Genomic DNA, 23369 nt, shown 5'->3' with positions numbered 1-23369 from the left:
TTCCAAGGAAATCCCAGAGCTGATCTCCTTCAAAATGGACTGGTTGGATCTCCTTGCAGTCCAAGGGACTCTCAGGAGTCTTCTCCAACACCACAGTTCAAAAGCATCAATTCTTCGGTGCTCAGCCTTCTTCACAGTCCAACTCTCACATCCATACATGACCACAGGAAAAACCATAGCCTTGACTAGACGGACCTTAGTTGACAAAGTAATGTCTCTGCTTTTGAATATGCTACCTAGGTTGGTCATAACTTTTCTTCCAAGGAGGAAGCGTCTTTTAATTTTTTGGCTGCAATCACCATCTGCAGTGATTTTGGAGCCCCCCCAAAAAAGTCTGACACTGTTTCCACTGTTCCCCCCCATCTATTTCCCATGAAGTGATGGGACCAGATGCCATGATCATCATTTTCTGAATGTTGAGCTTTAAGCCAACTTTTTCGCTCTCCTCTTTCACTTTCATCAAGAGGCTTTTTAGTTCCTCTTCACTTTCTGCCATAAGGGTGGTGTCATCTGCATATCTGAGGTTATTGATATTTCTCCTGGCAATCTTGATTCCAGCTTGTGTTTCTTCCAGTCCAGCACTTCTCATGATGTCCTCTGAATAGAAGTTAAATAAGCAGGGTGACAATATACAGCCTTGACGTACTCCATTTCCTATTTGGAACCAGTCTGTTGTTCCATGTCCAGTTCTAACTGTTGCTTCCTGACCTGCACACAGATTTCTCAAGAGGCAGGTCAGGTAGTCTGGTATTCCCATCTCTCTCAGAATTTTCCACAGTTTATTGTGATCCACACAGTCAAAGGCTTTGGCATAGTCAATAAAGCAGACATAGATGTTTTTCTGGAACTCTCTTGCTTTTTCGATGATCCAGAAGATGTTGGCAATTTGATCTCTGTTTCCTCTGCCTTTTCTAAAACCAGCTTGAACATCAGGAAGTTCACATTTCATGTATTGCTGAAGCCTGGCTTGGAGAATTTTGAGCATTACTTTACTAGCATGTGAGATGAGTGCAATCGTGCGGTAGTTTGAGCATTCTTTGGCATTGCCTTTCTTTAAGATTGGAAGGAAAACTGACCTTTTCCAGTCCTGTGACCCCTGCTGAGTTTTCCAAATTTGCTGGCATATTGAGTGCAGCACTTTCACAGCATCATCCCTCAGGACTTGAAACAGCTCCACTGGAATTCCATCACTTCCACTAGCTTTGTTCGTAGTGATGCTTTCTAAGGCCCACTTGACTTCACATTCCAAGATGTCTGGCTCTGGATTAGTGATCACACCATCATGGTTATCTGGGTCATGAAGATCTTTTTTTACAGTTCTTCCGTGTATTCCTGTCACCTCTTCTTAATATCTTCTGCTTCTGTTAGGTCCATACCATTTCTGTTCTTTATCGAGCCCATCTTTGCATGAAATGTTCCCTTGGTATCTCTAATTTTTTTAAAGAGATCTCTAGTCTTTCCCGTTCTGTTATTTTCCTCTATTTCTTTGCATTGATCGCTGAAGAAAGCTTTCTTATCTCTTCTTGCTATTCTTTGGAACTCTGCATTCAGATGCTTATATCTTTCCTTTTCTCCTTTGCTTTTTGCCTCTCTCCTTTTCACAGCTATTTGTAAGGCCTCTCCAGACAGCCATTTTGCTTTTTTGCATTTCTTTTCCATGGGGATGGTCTTGATGCCTGTCTCCTGTACAATGTCACGAACCTCATTCCATAGTTCACCAGGCACTCTATCTATCAGATCTAGGCCCTTAAATCTATTTCTCACTTCCAGTGTATAATCATAAGGGATTTGATCTAGGTCATACCTGAATGATCTAGTGGTTTTCCCTACTTTCTTCAATTTAAGTCTGAATTTGGCAATAAGGAGTTCATGATCTGAGCCACAGTCAGCTCCTGGTCTTGTTTTTGTTGATTGCATAGAGCTTCTCCATCTTTGGGTGCAAAGAATATAATCAATCTGATTTTGGTGTTGACCATCTGGTGATGTCCATGTGTAGAGTCTTCTCTTGTGTTTTTGGAAGAGGGTGTTTGCTATGACCAGTGCATTTTCTTGGCAGAACTTGATTAGTCTTTGCCCTGCTTCATTCTGCATTCCAAGGCCAAATTTGCCTGTTATTCCAGGTGTTTCTTGACTTCCTAGTTTTGCATTCCAGTCCCCTATAATGAAAAGGACATCTTTTTTGAATATTACTTCTAAAAGGTCTTGTAGGTCTTCATAAAACCGTTCAACTTCAGCTTCTTAAGTGTTACTTGTTGGGGCATAGACTTGGATTAATGTGATACTGAACAGTTTGCTTGGAGACGAACAGAGATCATTCTGTCGTTTTTTAGATTACATCCAAGTACTGCATTTTGGACTCTTTTGTTGACCATGATGACTACTCCATTTCTTCTGAGGGATTCCTGCCCGCAGTAGTAGATATAATGGTCATCTGAGTTAAATTCACCCATTCCAGTCCATTTTAGTTCGCTGATTCCTAGGATGTCGACGTTCACCCTTGCCATCTCTTGTTTGACCACTTCCAATTTGCCTTGATTCATGGACCTGACATTCTACGTTTGTATGCAATATTGCTCTTTAGAGGATCTTGCTTCTATCACCAGTCACATGCACAACTGGGTATTGTTTTTGTTTTGGCTCCATCCCTTCATTCTTTCTGGGGTTACTTCTCCACTGATCTCCAGTAGCATATTGAGCACCTAATGACCTCTTTTGGTATGCTATCATTTTGCCTTTTCCTACTGTTCATGGGATTCTCAAGGCAAGAATACTGAAGTGGCTTGCCATTCCCTTCTCCAGTGGACCACGTTCTGTCAATCAATCAATAGGAAAACCACAGCTGATTTACTCCCGTATCATGTTCCATGGAATCATTGTTTGGGGCTTCAGTTCTAATCACTCTGCTCCAGCCTCAGATCTCTGCATTGGCAGCAGTCTATTCCCGGTCTGTGGCTCACACATGTGTGTTACAATGCCTGTTGCTATTTTTATGCTCTTTGTGTCGGTGCATTTCTCTCCCTCTTATCATTTCATCCAGAGTATGGGACGATAAGGGGACGACAGAGTATGAGATGGTTGGATGGCATTACTGTCTCAATGGACCTGAGTTTGGGTAAACTCTGGGATTGGAGAAGGACAGGGAAGCTTGGTGTGCTGCAGTCCATGGGGTCACGAAGAGTCGGACACGACTGAGTGACTGAACTGAACTGAACTTATGGACAGTAAATTCATTCACTAATTCATCACAGAATACAGAGACTAGGCATTAGCATTTACCAGGATTACACTTAATTGTCAAGGATGACAAAGGACAAGCACAAGTCAGAGTTAGATAGGACTGATTGGCATATGGAGCTTGTCCCAAGCTCAGCTCCACCACGTCTTCCTGGCTTTCCCTGCAGGCCTGGTCCTGACTCAGCTTTGCCTGTTTTCTTTTGACTCTTTCCACTCTGTGAGCCCTGGTAGATGCCACCATTCCTCGGTATTGGGGACAATGAACAAGGTACAGAAAACATCCCTACTGTGCTCATATTAAACCCTGCTTCCAACAAACTTCCTTTTCATTGCAAGGGCATGTCTTTCAAAGTTAATTGTATCACTATTATATGTATTTTTCCTTCCTTCTATCAATCCTTCCATTATCATTAATATTTTGGGGGTGTAAAATCGTTTTAGTTTTAATAGGGCTACCTCCTTAAATAGAGACTCTAAACTGAAAATTTTTCCCGAAAATGGGATTACATTACAAGTTATTACATTTAGTTGTTGGCTAATCATGTTAAAATACCATGTCAATTAAAGTGGCTTATTTTACAGTTCATTTTTTGTTACATTCTTTATCATCTGTTTTCATATTTTAAAGTCCACAAGTATGAATAAATGTAATTCTTTCAATATTGAAATATTATTGTGGAAAGTATACAACTACGTACTAGCTTTGCTACGAGGTACTTGAAGTGACTTTTTACTTTCACAGTTGTAAAAATGGAAGTAAGTAAGGACACATAGCAAGGTTCGGATTTGCTTTAAATAATAAAATAATATAAAAATTATTTAAGTGCTTCCAGATAAGTAGAAAATGGCATAAATTAAACATTTCAAGTTATTGTGCAGGGCTGCCTGTTTAAGTAAAATCATTTAATATCATTGTCTTATTCCATTAGCTTCCAGTGTTTAATTGAAGAACATACAGTATATTGGAGATGTACTGTTTTTGCAAAAAATAACAATATGATTTTACTTTTCTTTTTTCTAAAAATACATGTTACTAAGTTGTTCATTTTGACCTCTGCAGCTTATCATATGGGTACTGATTTTCTTTCTTTTTTAAAATTTATTTATTTATCTTTAAATATAAATTTATTTATTTTAATTGGAGGTTAATTACTTTACAATGTTGTATTAGTTTTTGCCATACATCAACATGAATCCGCCATGGGTTTCAAATTTTATCTCAGTAACATGTGAGGTGCTTCTCAATTCATGGTCTTATTATCTTTGCAAAGTCCTTGGAAATATTTTTGAAATATATTTAAGTCAAAAATAAAATCTGTGGATGTTCTTTTATTATATTATAATCGCTTATGGAGTTTCTATTTTCCCCCCAATGTCATTACACTATTTCTTAATTGGTGGTATAGGAACAAAGGGAACTGTATGGCTTTTTTTTTTTTAAGTTAAAGACATTCTTGTATCTCAACTGAAATCTTAGTTATTGAAACAAAATTAATTATTAGATTCATCACATTAAGGGGCAGACTTGGCATGTTAATGTTTGTTTTTCCTTCAGCTTGCCATAATTAAAAAAGTATTTAAAAGTAGTGAGAAATCTGCCATATACAGGGTCAGGTTGAATTTAAAAATTTATATTTATGATGTTAAATGTGCTACATTTTTATTGAATTTAATTGTCCATACCTTAAGAAGAATAAAGCTTCTGCTTGCTACTAGAAGAAAGTCACGTCTTTATTTTCCCAGAAATGTTTCTATAAATCCGTGTAGAAGACCTTTCTAATGCATAAAATAAATAGATTGATAAGTATGAGTTTAAAGGCTTCCCTGGTTTGTCAGTGGTAAAGAATCTGCCTGCCAATGCAGGAGACCTGGGTTCGATTCCTGGGTTGGGAAGATCCCCTGGAGAAGGAAATGGCAACTCACTCCAGTATTCTTGCCTGGGAAATCCCAAGGACAGAGGAGCCTGGCAGGCTACAGTCCATGGAGTCCCAAAGAGTCGGATACAGCTTAGGGATTAAAAAAACAACAATACAGGAATGAGTTTACCACACCAAAAAATGTTCATTTAATTCTCACAGAAGTCTAGTGTAAAAAAAAAAAACAATTAAATTTTGATTTCTGTATAAATCCATACAACTTACATAATAATCATGAGAACACACAGAGACAAAATAATAATGTATCATTAGGTTTGAATTGTTATATTAATAAAATAGTCTATAAACCATCAATTAATACTACTAATATGCATTAATAAATTTGGAGCATCATAAAAATTACCTTAATCTTTAAAAATTCTACTTTCTTTTCCTCTCCAACCTCTCTCCTACTTTCCTTCTCTTCCTGTTGCTTTCTCTTTCTCTCTCAAATCCATGAAACATACACAAAGATATTTACTATAGAGAGTAAGGTGAAAACAGGAATTAGGTAAAGAAAATAAATACAAATATGCAAATGCATTTTGAAAAATGGACCAGTAGGTAGTCTAGCAAGGATTCCATCACAAAATAGAAATTAACTGATAGATACAGGAGACATTTCATTGATATCACAATTCTAACCTTTCCTTAACTAATATGCTTGAAATAAAATAACTGTGGGAAATTAAGAACTTTATTTGGAGTTAAAAAACTGTATTGAAATATCAGATTTAGCATTTAGTGACAGCATTAACTTGGAAAAGTTATTTCTGAACTACACACACACAGAAAAAAACTAATTGACCCAAATTTTCAGGTATATTTTGTTCAACTACATGGATATGGTGTAATTTCAGAGCATTCTTTAATCAGTTGATTAAAATATGTTTCATAAGTTAAAATATCAAGCATCTGTGAAGGTTGCCTATATGTGAACTGTAACTTCTAAATTTTACTTAAATCAATGAAATTAATAGAGAATTTAAAATCAAAGTGTAAAAATAAAAGGCAATTAATGGGCCCCAAAAAGAAACAAAAAATTTCTTTTTTAAGCTATGCATACACTTGCATGAGATAAAATAGATAATAAACTCTATTTTATTGATATTAAACTGGATGAGTCCCGATATTCTATGCTATAAGAAACTTTAAAAAGCCTTTCTGTCACTGCATTATGCCTTTCCCCAAATTAGAATGGTGAATCATCTTTTCTGAAAATTAGCCTAGTCATGAACATCCTTTCAAATATAAAAGTGTCTTTAAAATTAGAATTTATAAATTGCATTCTGTGATTCAGTACACCACAACCAAAAAATCTTGACTGGTGAACTTTTTAAGCTTAAGAAAGGAAAATTTTAAGAATGAGTGCAGATTTTTTAAATAAAAATATAGAATGATAAAAATTTGTGGACACATCAATAAAATAAAATACTAGTATATTTATTTAAGTTCTCCTGATACTCTTGTAGGTATACATTTCTAGTAAGCTTTTATGTCTCTCTTCTTGCCTGTAGAGCAATAAGAAGAGTTTATGAATGAAAGTGTGTTTGATTCCAATTTATGTCCCGTTAGAAAATTTATCTATTTCACTATAGGGCACTGGGTTCATGATAGAGAAAAGTATGAGTTTTAGCTACTGTACAACCCCACTGACTCTAGCCAACAAGGCATCTATGTCCATGGAACTCTCCAGGCAAAAATACCAGAGTAAGTAACCACTCCCTTCTCCAGGGGATCTTCCTGACCCAAGGATACTAACCTGCATAGTCTACATTGCAGACAGATTCATTACCACTGAGCCACCAGGGAAGCCTGCCATTGAGCTGCAACATATGTAAACTTGTGTGCATATTTAATGTACTCTTCCTGAAGATCTGGGGAAAGAGTATATCCATGAAAGCATGACCGCTATCAAGGCCATAAAGATATCCTTCTTTCTCAAAGTTTCCTCTGCCTCTTTGTTTTATTATAATTTTATAATAAAAACACAACATAGCATTTACCTTGTTAGCAGCTTTGAGTATACAAAAGAGAATTATTAACTATAGGGACTACATTGTATAGAAGGTCTCCTGAACTTAATTTAACTTGAATAACCGAAACTTTTGTATGCTCTGATGATCACTTTTCCATTTCTCCCTTCCCCAGGCCCTAGAAACCACCACTCTTCTCTCTTTGCTTATATGAGTTTGACTGTTACAGATAACTCACGTAAATAAGATTATTCAGTATTTACTTCTCTGTGTCTGAATTATTTCACTTAAAAAATGACCTCCAAATCCTTTTATATTATTGCAATGTCAGGATTTCCTTCTTTATTAAAGTTGGGTAATGTTTCACTGTTTGTATATGTCAGTTTTTTTTTTAATCCATATTTCCAGAAATAGACATTTAAGTGGTTTTTATATCTTAGTTATTGTAAATAATGCTGGAGTGAACATGGGAATGCAATGTCTCTCCAAGATTCTAATTTCTATATCTTTGTATAAATATCCAGAAATGACTGGCAAATGACATAGTAGGTTTAATTTTTTGACAAACCTCTATAACATTTTCCACAGTGGCTGTATCAATTTCCTTTATATCATCAATGCCCAAGGGATTTTCTCCATATCTTTGCCAACACTTGCTGATTTTTCCTTCTTCAATAATAGATATCCTAACAGCTCTAGGTTATATGCAATTGTACTTTTGATTTGAATTTGATAAAATATCCATACTACCCAGGTCAATGACAGACTCAATGCAGTGCTTATCAGAAAACATTGGAGTCATCATGCATCCTGGTTTCAAAATATGTTACAAAGTTACATTATTTGAACAATATACTATTGGTATAAAGACAGATGCAAAGACCAACAGAACAGAATAAAAAGCTTGCATATTAATTTATATATATTTAGTCAATTGATATTTGACAAGAGTGTCAACAATGCACCAAGGGAAAAGGACAGTCACTTCAGCAAATTGTGTTGGGAAAACTGGGTATTCACATAAGAAACAATGAAGGTCAACTCTCATCTTTCACCGTGAATGAAAATCAAATGACCTAAAATTAAGACCTAAACTTAAAAAATTCACAGAATATATAAGGGTAAAACTTCCTGACACTGTTCAGTTCAGTTCAGTTCAGTCGCTCAGTCGTGTCTGACTTTTGTGACCCCGTGAATCACAGCACACCAAGCCTCCCTGTCCATCAACAACTCCCGGAGTTCACTCAGACGCATGTCCATCGAGTCAGTGATGCCATCCAGGCATCTCATCCTCTGTCGTCCCCTTCTCCTCCTGCCTCCAATCCCTCCCAGCATCAGAGTCTTTTCCAATGAGTTAACTCTTCGCCTGAGGTGGCCAAAGTACTGGAGTTTCAGCTTTAGCATCGGTCCTTCAAAAGAAATCCCAAGGCTGACCTCCTTCAGAATGGACTGGTTGGATCTCCTTTCAGTCCAAGGGACTCACAAGAGTTTTTTCAACACCACAGTTCAAAACATCATTTCTGCGGTGTTCAGCTTTCTTCACAGTCCAACTCTGACATCCATACATGACCACAGGAAAAACCATAGCCTTTACTAGACAGACCTTAGTCGGCAAAGTAATGTCTCTGCTTTTGAATATGCTATCTAGGTTGGTCATAATTTTCATTCCAAGGAGTAAGCGTCTTTTAATTTCACGGCTGCAATCACCATCTGCAGTGATCTTGGAGCACCCCCCAAATAAAGTCTGACACTGTTTCCAGTGATTTCCCATCTATTTCCCAGGAAGTGATGGGACCAGATGCCAAGATCTTAGTTTTCTGAATGTTGAGTTTTAGGCCAACTTTTTCACTCTCCTCTTTCACTTTCATCAAGAGGCTTTTAGGTTCCTCTTCATTTTCTGCCATAAGGGTGGTGTTATCTGCATATCTGAGATTACTGATATTTCTCCCAGCAATCTTGATTCGAGCTTGTGTTTCTTCCAGCCCAGCATTTCTCATGATGTACTCTGCTTATTTAGAAGTTAAATAAGCAGGGTGACAATATACAGCCTTGACATACTCCTTTTCCTATTTGGAACCAGTCTGTTGTTCCATGTCCAGTTCTAACTTTTGCTTCCTGACCTGCATACAGGTTTCTCAAGAGGCAGGTCAGGTGATCTGGTATTCCCATCTCTTTCAGAATTTTCCACAGTTTATTATGATCCACACAGTCAAAAGCTTTGGCATAGTCAATAAAGCAGTAATAGATGTTTTTCTGGAAATTTCTTGCTTTCTCCATGATCCAGAGGATGTTGGCAATTTGATCTCTGGTTCCTCTGCCTTTTCTAAAACCAGCTTTAACTTCTGGAAGTTCATGGTTCAAATATTGCTGAAGCCTGGCTTGGAGAATTTGGAGCATTACTTTACTAGCATGTGAGATGAGTGCAATTGTGTGGTAGTTTGAACATTCTTTGGCATTGCCTTTCTTTGGGATTGGAATGAAAACTGACCTTTTCCAGTCCTGTGGCCACTGTTGAGTTTTCCAAATTTGCTGGCATATTGAGTGCAACACTTTCACAGCATCATCTCTCAGGATTTGAAACAGCTCAACTGGAATTCCATCACCTCCACTAGCCTCACTTGTAGTGATGTTTTCTAAGGGCTACTTGACTTCACATTCCAGAATGTCTGGCTCTTGGTGAGTGATCACACCATCGTGATTATCTTGGTCGTGAAGATCTTTTTTGTACAGTTCTTCCATGTATTCTTGCCACCTCTTCTTAATATCTTCTGCTTTTGTTAGGTCCATACCATTTCTGTCCTTTATCGAGCCCATCTTTACATGAAATGTTCCCTTGATATCTCTAATTTTCTTGAAGAGATCTCTAGTCTTTCCCATTCTGTTCTTTTCCTCTATTTCTTTGCATTGATAGCTGAGGAAGGCTTTCTTATCTCTCCTTGCTATTCTTCGGAACTCTGCATTCAGATGCTTATATCTTTCCTTTTCTCCTTTGCTTTTCACCTCTCTTCTTTTCACAGCTCTTTGTAAGGCCTCCCCAGACAGCCATTTTGCTTTTTTGCATTTCTTTTCCATGGGGGTGGTCTTGATCCCTGTCTCCTGTACAATGTCACGAACCTCATTCCATAGTTCACCAGGCACTCTATCTATCAGATCTAGGCCCTTAAATCTATTTCTCACTTCCACTGTATAATCATAAGGGATTTGATTTAGGTCATACCTGAATGGTATAGCGGTTTTCCCTACTTTCTTCAATTTAGGTCTGAATTTGGCAATAAGGAGTTCATGATCTGAGCCACAGTCAGCTCCTGGTCTTGTTTTTGTTGACTGTATAGAGCTTCTCCATCTTTGGCTGCAAAGAATATAATCAATCTGATTTTGGTGTTGACCATCTGGTGATGTCCATGTGTAGTGTCTTCTCTTGTGTTGTTGGAAGAGGGTGTTTGCTATGACCAGTGCATTTTCTTGGCAAAATTCTATTATTCTTTGCCCAGCTTCATTCTGTATTCATGACCCTGTACTTATTAATAATTTCATGGATATGAAGGATAAGCACAGGCAACAAAAGCAAAATTAGATAACTGAGAATACATCAAACTGAAAATATATATAGCAAAGGAAAGAGTCAAACAGGGTAAGAAGGCCACTTGCAGAATGGGAGAATATATTTGCAAGCCCCTTGGACAGATGCTTTCTTCAAAGTAGATACACAGACAACAGGTTAGTATGAAAAAATAATTAACATTGATAATTATCATGGAAATGTAAATCTAAAATTTTGTTATAAATCAGGGACCAAAGGACTCTATTTATTCAACAAATATTAGCATGCATCCAATCATTCCAGGACTGTTTTCTTTTTATTGAGTAAATTGTCATGTTTCTGTTTTTATCCAGGAGGTAATTAGGACACATTCCCCTTGGAGAATCTCCTGTGGTTTCATCAATAATTGAGTAAATGGATATAAGCATTTTGAGCTACTTTTATTCACATTGTACCTAGACCTGCCTATGCTGATCCACAGGTAAGAGGAAACTTCAGGTCATTTGCAGAATAATTTAATATTTGCAGAGTGATAAGACATAATACCAGTATCAGATATGACATGCGATCTTGCTAGTTGTTGCCTATCCCATAGGTGAATAAATACAACAGAGAAAATAGAAGACATGATATGGTTTTAGTTAAATGAGGATGTGTGTATTTGTGCTCAGTTGTATCCAGCTCGTTGCAACTCCATGGACTGTAATCCACCAGGCGCCTCTGTCCACGGAATTTCCTAGGCAAGAGTCCTGGAGTGGGCTGCCATTTCCTCCTCCAGGGGCTCTTCCCAACGAGGGACGGAACATGAATCTCTGGCAACTCCTGCATTGGCAGACAGGGTTTTACTGCTGCACCGCCTAAGTGTATTCTTTCATTTACTTGATAGATGACAAATCAGTTTCAGCCAGAAACAACCCTGAAAATGTCTTATTCAAAAAGCATTTGTCCTATCAAACTGTCTGAGGGATTATCTTTTGCTGTAATGAGGAAAACAATTATCCTTTTATTTTTGCCTTTGTGATGTACAAGCTACATCAGATTACTACTGCTTCAGAATGTTTCTCTAGATTTAACATTTAGAAAAATCTTTGAAAAATGCATGTCAAAAAGCATGTGTTATTTGCTGGAGGGGTGAAAAATGAGGGGAAAGGACAGATAGGGAGTTTAGAATGGACATGTATACACACCAATATTTAAAATGGATAATCAACCGGGACCTACTGCGGAGCACATGGAATTCAGCTCAATGTTATGTGGCTGCCTGGATGGGAGGGCAGTTTGTAGGAGAGCAGATACATGTGTGTGTATGGCCAAGTCCCTTTGCTGTCCACCTGAAACTATCACAGCAATGTTAATCGGCTATATGCTTATAAAAATAAAGTTAAATAATAAAATAAATAAAAAGTATCAAAAGTGGAATGTTTTTTTTCACTGAGAGGAGCAAGTGGGAGGTCAGTTTCAGAATGAAGCCATGGTATTACAGGAGGTGGTGAAAAGTGATGAAAAGCAGATGCATCGTGGGGGATACCTGGGATTGGATCTTGGCTCTGACAGTTATGAGAGCTTCTATAAAGGGGAGATAAAGTAAAATGTACAAAAGCCCATTACTGTTGCATGTGCTCTGTGGATGGCTGTTATTATTTTTCCTCTTTTTGCAAGCTTTATGTTTCAAGATTGGATCAATATATTGGAATATTTGCCTTCTATTAGCACTGTATTTTTTAGAAGAAGCTTTACATTATTTTAGAAGTTGATCCTATATTATTAAAACCTTTAAGAATCATAGTCATTTCCTCTTTAAAATTCTGAGTCCTCTCAATATATTCTAATACGGACACAGTTACACCCAGTAAGATTTTCATTTTGGCATCCAGTAGAAAGCCTGTTTGCAGGGAAATTTAGAAATAGAAATGGCAACCCATTCCAGTATACTCGCCTGGAAAATTCCATGAAGAGAGAAGCCTGGGAGGCTACAGTCCATTGGGTCCCAAAAAGTTGGACATGACTGAGCGCACACACACACACACATTTAACATGTAAGTATTTCACGATCTAAACTTAAACTCACTGTAACATAGAAAATGGAGAAGGCGATGGCACTCCACTCCAGTACTCTTGCCTGGAAAATCCCATGGATGGAGGAGCCTGGTAGGCTGCAGTCCGTAGGGTCACTAAGAGTTGGACATTACTGAGCGACTTCACTTTCACTTTTCACTTTCATGCATTGGAGAAGGAAATGGCAATCCACTCCAGTGTTCTTGCCTAGAGAATCCCAGGGATGAGGGAGCTTGGTGGGCTGCCGTCTATAGGGTCGCACAGAGTCGGACACGACTGAAGCAGCAGCAACATAGAAAATAGAATTATGTGATGTGTGTGTGTGTTGGTACTACCAGAATATAAAATTTACAAAGCTTCCTTACTCTCTAAAGAAGAAACCAGAGGCATGAAGAGTGAATAGGGGAATAAAAATCAAAATCAAATTATGATACATTGCATTTCTTCCCAGCAGAATATTGTTTTGGTGTGTATTAAAAATCACAAAACAAATACATGACAAGTAGATAAGGGACAAAATATCTGGATCAAGGATCTGATGACATATATTGTAAAATTATTAGTTATAGTATTAATTTTGTAATCCAGCATTTGCTAATGTTGCAAAAATATATACATCTGGTGATCAAAGCTCAATTATACGGTCATCCGAAATGTGTAACCAAACAAGACGTATTTAAAGGAAATTGTTTTACACATTTATATTTGTGGCTTTGCATATTTAATTAGCCTGTGTGGCTGTGTATTATTTATCTGCTTGAGCATGTACATGTATTAGTACTTTGAAGAGGGAAAACTTTAGAGAGCAGTATTAGTATTGCCCATGGCTTTTATTTTTTTTTTATTTTATTTATTTATTTATTTATTTTAAATTTTAAAATCTTTAATTCTTACATGCATTCCCAAACATGAACCCCCCTCCCACCTCCCTCCCCAAAACATCTCTCTGGGTCATCCCCATGCACCAGCCCCAAGCATGCTGCATCCTGCGTCAGACATAGACTGGCGATTCAATTCACATGATAGTATACACGTTAGAATGTCAAGCCTGGCCTGTGAACAAATATTTTAAGTTTCTAAATACTGTGTTATTTGTCTTGAATGAACTATATCATTGAAATGGTGTTACGAATCTTAATGGGGCTAATCATCTTGTGAATCAAACTCCCTTAAAAAAAAACCATTATGATATTATCAGAAATACTAATGTTCTGATTCTACAGTTGACTAGATAGTCCTTGCAACCATTTTATACAGTAACTGAAAGTTCTGGAATGCCGCTATTCTGTTCCAGTGATCTGTACACTGAGATGCCATCTTATGTGTTTGGATATCAGGGGGACATTATTCTTTATTCAGTCACTCGGTGTGTTTTAATGTGAGTTAGTATGAGAACAGATAATAGGATGCAGTGACACATTGACCAGTTAACCTGCTGGTTTTATAAATTACATGGATTCACGAAGTGGGTGAGCACACAGGTATTGGCATCGGATTGTCCAGTGAGCGGCACGGACACTTTGCCCACTGCTTTGTCACTGTCTCCAGATCAGCAACTCAGAAATTAAACACCCCCCGAAACAGACTGAGAGCATATGTCACAATCCTTTAAGCCACATTACTGAGTTATAATGTTTTTATTATTTTGTAGTAAATGAATTGTAATTTTATGTTTAAATTTGTTCCATGAGGAGTCACCATGAAGAATACCACTGAAGTTACCATATTTGTACTGAAAGGCCTCACAGAAAATTCTGAAATACAATTTATGTTATTTTTCCTGTTTCTAGCAATTTATCTCTTTACTTTGATTGGAAATTTAGGACTGGTTGTATTGGTCATTGGGGATTGCCGGCTCCACAACCCCATGTACTATTTTCTGAGTGTGCTTTCATCTGTGGATGCCTGCTATTCCTCAGTAATTACACCAAAAATGTTAGTAGACTTTATGTCAAAAAACAAAACCATTTTGTTGCCTGAGTGTGCAGCACAGATGTTTCTCTTCACTACTTTTGGGACCACAGAATGTTTTCTCTTGGCTGCAATGGCCTATGATCGCTATGTGGCCATCTACAACCCCCTCCTGTATTCAGTCAGCATGGCTCCCAGAGTCTACGTGCCACTCATCATTGCTTCCTATGTGGGTGGCATCTTGCATGCTACTGTACACACAGTGGCTACTTTCAGCCTTTCCTTCTGTGCCTCCAGTGAAATCAGACATGTCTTCTGTGACATCCCTCCCCTCCTCGCTATTTCTTGCTCTGACACTCACACAAACCAGCTTCTGCTCTTCTCCTTTGTGGGCTCTATTGAGATGGTCACTGTCCTGATTGTCCTGATCTCCTATGGTTTCATCCTGCTGGCCATTCTGAGGATGCGTTCCGCTGAAGGGAGAAGGAAAGTCTTTTCAACATGTGGCTCTCACCTAACGGGAGTGTCCATTTTTCATGGGACCATCCTCTTCATGTACGTGAGGCCAAGTTCCAGCTATGCCTTGGACCATGACATGGTCGTGTCCCTCTTCTACAGCGTTGTGATTCCCATGCTGAATCCCGTCATCTATAGTTTAAGGAACAAGGATGTAAAAGAGGCAATGAAGAGAATGTTCTGGAAAATTTGATTTAACTGTAAAGCATATTTTCACTGTAAAAATTAAAAGTTAACTAAATTGAGGGTAAGGTTCTTCTATGCCTCAATATCAAGAAGATATGCTGAAAATAGTTTTGCATTATGAATGCATTTCTTTTCTCCCTGGATGTTTTAAAGCAAAGATCAACCCTCTACCTAAACTATACTTATGTGCAGAAAAGCCCATTTGCTATCATCCACGTGCTTCTCAGTAAGTTCCTACCAACATGTGTATATGTGTACATGTGTACATGCGTGCATGTGTGCATGTGTATACGTGTACATGTGTATATGTGTATACGTGTACATGTGTATATGTGTACATGTGTGCATGTGTGCATGTGTGTATGTGTATACGTGTACATGTGTATATGTGTATATGTGTATGCAGAAGCTGTACTGACTGACGGAACGCTAGCACAGTCAAGGACATATGTATATATAATCTTTATTTTATATGTTGTTTATTAGTTTATCCCCATATAACTTGGATATATAGACTCCAATTTGCATTTATAAATAGTGTTATAATTATAAATGACTATTTTATCAAATACTAATTAATCAATACAAAACTGTAGCTGAAATGACCACATAAGCTGGAGTCACTGGTATCTGACTTGGCCTCCATTCTTAGATTTATACATTGTCAGTCATCTAATCCCAGTCTGTGGTTTGGGGACCATAGATAACATGTCCAAGTTCCTAGTGTTACTACCGTTCTGATTTGAGGAAGCAGTTTCTCCTTATTTTAAATTCTTTCAAAGCACAAGCATTATATCCACCTTTGATTTCTCACAGATAATAAAGTCCATGAATTAACACTTATAGACATCATGCTTACATTCAAAAATGACAAAAGAAAACACATGGGTGAAAATGTAAGAGGTTGATTCAAAGGAAATTTAGCTTATATGTAGGGAACAAAGTATAAAGAAGGTTGAGAAGTGCTTGCAAACGAGACTCTCAACCAGGGCTGAACATTCTTGCAAACGAGATGTTCTGCCCAGTGTAGGGAACTAGGTTTAAAGAAGGTTGAGAAGTGCTTGCAAACGAGACTCTCAACCAGGGCTGAGCATTCTTGCAAACGAGATGTTCAGCTAAAAATCCTGTTTGTTCCCATGGGAAAAGAACATTGCTTGCACACAAGGATGTTTCTCTGATTCCTCAAAAGGAACAGACCTTGGGACAAAACGGATTCTAAGTTGATAAGGAAGTTCCCCAAAACAAAGTCTTAGCTGCAGTAAATAAGCCAAGGTAAAGGTTATCTCGCCCTGCGCCTGCGCACTGTATAGTCTCTGAATCATAGTGCTTGGCAGCTTGCCCTGTAGGTTGTTGTGCAAGGGATATAAAAATAAAGCAGCTGTAAGAAGCAAGTGTTAAAATATAAAGATTTAAACCACTCTGCAGTGTTGGTGTGTCATTCCGTCGCCGGCACTTATACGTTGTTAAATTTTACTTTAAATTCGTGCATCCTATAAGATAAATCCACCGTTTATCATGGGTAATGGAAACGTAGTGTCTTTCAGGCCATTTTTCTGTACGTTTGTATCTGTGTGTGCTTCTTACAAATATTTTTGAAAGGAGAGCTTTGTGATCCTGGCACTATCTTACCGTTTTTTCTGACCAAGAGACGTTTATTATGTAACATACAGAAGATTTAGGAAATTAAAAAAAACCCTCATACAATAAATAATAAGCTTCAAATGAGAGATCAAGATGCAAAATAACACATCAGTAAGAATGGAAATTGTAAAAAAAAGGAATCTTAACAATCTTATGTGTGTGTGTGGTCAGTTGTTTCTGACTCTTTGTGACAACAGGGACTCCAGCCAGTCAGACTCCTCTGTCCATGGGATTTCCCAGCAAGAATTCTGGAGTGGATTACCATTCCTACTCTTGGGAATCTTCCAGATTCAGGGACGAAACCCACATTTCCTCTGTCTCCTGCATTGGCAGACATATTCTTTACCACTGAACCACCTGAAAGCCCAACATTGTTATAGGAATGCTGAATCAATGGAGCGGTTGGCAGAGCCATGAACAAATGAAGGTCTTGTTAACTCTGCCTGGTGCAGACAGTGTCATTGGTCGCATGACAGACAAGACACAGAGGACAGCGGAGGGAGCAACAGCACAGCATTCGAGAACTTATATCATTGTAAAAAGTGACTTCATGGAGCTTCCTTTCTATGGTCCACGATTTATCTGTTATTTTGTTAACTTTAGAGCTAAGAACATACCATAACTTTACTAATTTTAGGACTAAGTCAATGAAGAAAGAACAGTTGTGCCCTGCACTAAAGTAGTGACTATTCTAGAAAATGATATGTAGGTTGTCTCTGTTCCTTTATCAAAGTCAAAGTCATTTAAATAATCATATAACTGTAAAACTATGGGCCTTGGAACAAAAATCTCATGCTTTATTTCAGAATTTCAGGGCTGATATTGTAGACATTCATTCCTTCACTTACTCTCCATTCGTCTCTTTCAGTCCGTCAGTTAGCAAGTAACTTTTGAACATCTACTGCTCAAAAGTAGATTTTGGGTTTATTTTAGAAGCTGTTAATACAAAGGCAATTTATTTACACATACTCTATATCCCATAATACTTATAGACCAGGAACTTGCAAAAGGAGAAAGGGCAAAATATCCCCAACTGAATGCAGATTTCCAGAGAATAGCAAGGTAAGAAAGCCTTCTTAAGAGAGCAATATACAGAAATAGACAAAAAGAATAGAATGGGAAAGACTTCAGATCTCTTCAAGAAAATTGGAGATACTAACGGAATATTTTATGCAAAGATGGACTTAGCAAAGAACAGAAACGTCAAGGGCCTAACAGCAGTAGAAGAGATCAAGAAGAGGTGGCAAGAATACACAGAACATTATATAAGAAAGTTCCTAATGAGCCAGATAACCACAACAGTGCGCTCATTCACCTAGAGCCAGACATACTGGAGTATGAAGTCAAGCGGGCCTTAGGTAGCATTACTACAAACAAAGCTAGTGGAGGTGATAGAATTCCAGTTGAGCTAATTCAAACCTTAAAAACTAATGTTGTTAAAGTGCTGCACTCAATATGCCTGCAAATTTGGAAAACTTGGCAGTGGCCACAGGGCTGGAAAAGGTCAGTTTTCATTCCAATCCCAAAGAAAGGCAATGCCAAAGAATGTTCAAGCTACAAAACAATTGCTTTCATTTCACATGCTGCCAAGGTAATGTTCAAAATCCTTCAAGTTAGGCCTCAGCCGTGCATGAACCGAAAACTTCCAGATGTACAAGCTGGATATAGAAAAGGCAGAGGAACCAGAGGTCAACTTGTCAAACATCTGTTGGATTATAGAAAAAGAAGAGAATTAAAAAAAAATCTACTTCTGCTTCATTGACTTTGCTAAAGTCTTTGACTGTTTGGATGGCAACAAACTGTGGAAAGTTCTTTAAAAAAAGTGAAGTTGATCAGTTGTGTCTGACTCTTTGCACCCTATGGACTGTATCCTGCAAGACTCCTCTGTCCATGGAATTTTCCAGGTCAGAATACTGGAAAGGGTTGCTACCTCCTTCTCCAGGGCATCTTCCTGACCAAGGGATCAAACCTGGGTCTCCCACACTGCAAGCAGACTTTTTACCCTCTGAGCCGTCAGGAAAATTCTTCAAGAGATAGGAATTCCACACCATCCTACCTGCTGCCTGAGAAATCTGTATGCAGCCAAGAAATGTTTAGAAACGGACATGGGACTCTGGACTGGTTCAAATATGAGAAAGGAGTATTAAGGTTGTATATCGTCACCCTGTATATTTAACTTATATGTAGAGTACATCATGCTAAATACAGGGCTGGATAACTCACAAGCTGGAGTCAAGATGGCAGGGAGTAATATCAACAACCTCAGATATGCAGATGATACCATTCTAATGAAAAAAACCAGCAGGAACTAAAGAGGTTGAAAGAAGAGAGTGAAAAAGCAGGCTTAAAATGCAACATTCAAAAAACTAAGTTGATGGCATTTGGTCCCATCAGTTCAGTCTCTCAGTCGCGTCTGACTTGGTGACACCATTGACTGCAGCACGCTAGGCCTCCTTGTCCATCACTAACTCCCAGAGTTCACATAAACTCATATCCATTGAGTCAGTGATGCCATCCAACCATCTCATCCTCTGTCGACCCTTTCTCTTCCCTCCTTCAATCTTTCCCAGCATCAGGGTCTTTTCTAAAGAGTCAGCTCTTAGTATTAGGTGGCCAAAGTATGGGAGTTTCAGCTTCAGCATCAGTCCTTCCAATGAATATTCTGGACTGATTTCCTTTAGAATGGACTGGTTGGATCTCCTTGCAGTCTAAGGGATCTCAAGAGTCTTCAACACCACTGTTCAAAAGCATCAATTCTTTGGCGCTCAGCTTTTTTTTTCCCCCAAAATTACATTTTCTTTCTTTTCTTAATATAAATTTATTTTTTATTTTTTTCTTTATTTTACTTTACAATATTGTATTGGTTTTGCCATACAACAAGATTAATCACTTTACAATATTATATTGGTTTTGCCATATATCAGTATAGTCCAACTCTCACATCCATACATGACCACTGGAAAAACCATAGCCTTAACTAGGCCGACCTTTGTTGACAAAGTAATGTCTCTGTTTTTTAATATTCTGTGTAGGTCAGTCATAACTTTTCTTCCAAAGAATAAACGTCTTTTAATTTCATGGCTGAAGTCACCATCTGCAGTGATTTTAGAGCCCCCAAAAATAAAGTCTGACACTCTTTCCCATCTATTTGCCATGAAGTGATGAGATTAGATACCATGATCTTAGTTTTCTGAATATTGAGTTTTAAGTCAACTTTTTCACTCTTCTTCATGCTCATCAAGATGCTCTTTAGTTCTTCTTCACTTTCTGCCATAAGGATGGTGTCATCTGCATATCTGATGTTATTGATATTTCTCCCGGCAATTTAGATTCTAGCTTGTGCTTCTTCCAGTCCAGCATATCTTATGATGTACTCTGCATGTAAGTTAAATAAGCAGGGTGACAATATACAGACTTGGAGTATTCCTTTCTTTATTTGGAACCAGTCTGTTGTTCCATGTCCAGTTCTAACTGTTGCTTCCTGACCTGCATACAGATTTCTCAGGAGGCAGGTCAGGTGGTCTGATATTCCCATCTCATTATGAAATTTCCACAGTTTGATGTTATCCACATAGTCGAAGGCTTTGGCATGTTCAATAAAGGAGAAGTAGATATTTTTTCTGGAGCTCTTCTGCTTTTTTCCCTCACTAAGAAGAAATCTGCAATATAGATAGCTCCAGGGAACTGCGCTCAAGTGATTAAATTCATTCTAATGAGGATCTCAGCCCGTCCAGAACTCAGGATTCCTCTTTTCTGGGTGTTCCTGGTCATCTATCGAATGAACATGACAGGGAACCTGGGAATTGTAATCCTCACCAGCATGGACTTTCAGCTTCAACCCCCCATGTACTTTTCCTCTGGTACTTGGCTATCATCAATTTGGGCAATTCTTCTGTCATTGACCCTAAAATGTTGGTTAACTTCTTGGTTACAAAGAAAACCATACCTTACTATGCATGTGCAGCCCAGCTGAGTGGATTCATAGCTATTGTTGTGGCTGAGATTTTTGTGCTGGCTGCTGTGGCCTATGACTGCTGTGTGGCTCTTTGCAGCCCCCTGCTCTACCAGGTGGTGGTTTCTCCACGGATCTGCCTTCTCCTGGTGGCCCTTATACATGTCTGCAGTCTGACCACAGCCCTGACATTTTTTTCCTGTGCATTTTCCATGTAATATTGTTCATCCAATGTGGTCCACCATTTTTATTGTGGTTATGTCCCTTTGTTGCTGCTGCTGCTGCTAAGTTGCTTCAGTCGTGTCCAAGTCTGTGCGACCCCATAGACGGCAGCCCACCAGGCTCCCCCATCCCTGGGATTCTCCAGACAAGAACACTGGAGTGGGTTGCCATTTCCTTCTGCAATGCATGAAAGTGAAAAGTGAAATTGAAGTCGCTCAGTTGTGTCTGACTTTTAGTGACCCCATGGACCGCAGCCTACCAGGCTCCTCTGTTCATGGGAGTTTCCAGGCAAGAGTACTGGAGTGGGTTGCCATTGCCTTCTCTAGGGACTCTTCCTGACCCAGGGATAGGACCTACATTTCTAGTGCTCCTGCATTGGCAGGCTAGTTCCTTACCATAGCACCACGTGGGAAACCATAATTCTATGTACTTCTAGTCTATTATTTATAAATTTAACAGATGCATAACTGTATCTATTTTCTCTGTTTATGGTTAGTTTTTTTCCTATATTAGTGTTTATTTTCTTAAAAACTAAAATTTTAAAGCATAAAATTTATTTTTGTGATGTTGAATTATGTTTAAGAGTCTCTTCAATGCTGAATGATACACACACACACGCATACACACACACTATTCAACAACACACTTGCATAGTTTGGATATGCAACTATAACTAATATCAGTGAACATGGTTTAGTTTTGATATTTAGCAGAAGGAACCATGTGAATAGCAGCGAGGAGAGTATCCCAAACAGGAGAAATTAGAGCAGAGATATGCATAGGAATAAATACAATAAGGGCTTCCCTGATGGCTCAAATGGTGAAGAAGAACCTGCCTGCAATGCAGGAGACCCAGGTTCGATCCCTGGGTCAGGAAGACCCCCTGAAGTAGAAAATGGCAACCCACTAAAGTATTCTTGCCTGGAGAATTCCATGGACAGAGGAGCCTGGCAGGCTATAGTCCACAAGGTTGCGAAGAGACGGAGACGACTGAGCTACCAGCACTTTCACATACAGGTAATACAGGTGAGAGGGTTCTGCACAAGAGCTGTTGAATTATAATTTAAACAATCCCAATTCAGAAAAGTATCATTAGGTTGGACTCTAAATCTCAGAAGGTTGTCTTGGACTTAAAAATAAGGATGCTCCTTTAAGAAGAAAATGAGTTTTTGAAAAATTGTGATTAAAATTAATAAATACAAATGAGTGAAAGCAGGAAAAGAGAACACTACATCTTAAACTTATCTCTGAAGGACACATGTCCTCACAATGAAAATGAGGCCTATTGGAAACAAGGCTTAAACAGGCATGTAGGAGAGACCCTTCTATAATGAGGTTCTTGGGCCTGAGCATGAGGAGTGGGGGTTTCTGCAGGGGCCTATCAGAGTTGAAAGGGTCCTAGGAACAGAGAGCTGAAATCTGAGGTAGCGCCAGACCTGTAATCTAATCCATAAAGGGGGATTGGGGCTCAGTTGTGGAAAGAACCGAATACACAGGCCAGCTATACACTACTCTCTGAATTGTGTTTGTCTTTTTTAATGTGTGATCGTGATAGATGTCAATACCAGGACTTTATTTTCTGTGAGAAATTAAAGATTTGTTTAGCACTCAAGCTCTGAATGAAATAACAAAAATGGAAGAAATGCATCCTTACCAATCAGCACGGTAGTTAACACCAGGAATTTGAACATGTTATCTATGTTCCCCAAACCACAGACTGGGATTAGATAGCTGCCAATGAATAAATCTAAGGATAGATCAGAATGCTTTGAAATGAATTCAGATACCAATGACTCCATGGTATGGGATCATATGAACTGTGGGTTTTCTATTGATTAGTTGGCATTTGATCAAGCTAGTCAGGTATAATGTTAATTACAGTTGTGAATATTGGGGACTATATATTCAAGTTATATCAAGATGAAAGAAGAAAAGAATATATAATATGCTAAAGAAAAGTTATATACACATATGCCTGTGTGTGTTTGTGTTATATCAATCAGCATGTTTTTACATACAAACGTGTAGTGTGAGTGTGTGTGTGGACACCTCTATCAATGGGATAATATTAAGGCACAAATGGATGATGCAATTTTTCTGCTTATAAACATAGATAGAAGGTTAGCTATGATGTTTATATCAAAATAAGTTTAAATTAAAGAATTTCATCATATCTTCTTGTTATTATGGTACATAACATCACTCTCAATATTTTTAGA

At 38.2% G+C, this 23369-nt stretch overlaps 1 protein-coding gene across 1 annotated transcript; it reads left to right on the top strand.

Moving 5' to 3' along the window:
• The first annotated feature begins 14376 nt into the window (after positions 1-14376).
• LOC138420669 (olfactory receptor 5T2-like) lies at positions 14377-15342 on the top strand. The gene has a single exon (XM_069553980.1). The coding sequence runs from the start codon at positions 14422-14424 to the stop codon at positions 15340-15342; it is 921 nt and encodes a 306-aa protein (XP_069410081.1). The 5' UTR covers positions 14377-14421.
• The last annotated feature ends 8027 nt before the right edge of the window (positions 15343-23369 follow it).

The sequence above is a fragment of the Ovis canadensis genome, chromosome 15 (genome assembly GCF_042477335.2).
Source record: "Ovis canadensis isolate MfBH-ARS-UI-01 breed Bighorn chromosome 15, ARS-UI_OviCan_v2, whole genome shotgun sequence".
In the NCBI taxonomy this organism is placed as follows: Eukaryota; Metazoa; Chordata; class Mammalia; order Artiodactyla; family Bovidae; genus Ovis; species Ovis canadensis.
This window is presented reverse-complemented; position numbering and strand designations above follow the sequence as displayed.

Bases quoted from the DNA above. Each gene is read 5' to 3' on its own strand.
- LOC138420669 (XM_069553980.1), top strand. From the start codon at position 14,422: ATGAAGAATACCACTGAAGTTACCATATTTGTACTGAAAGGCCTCACA.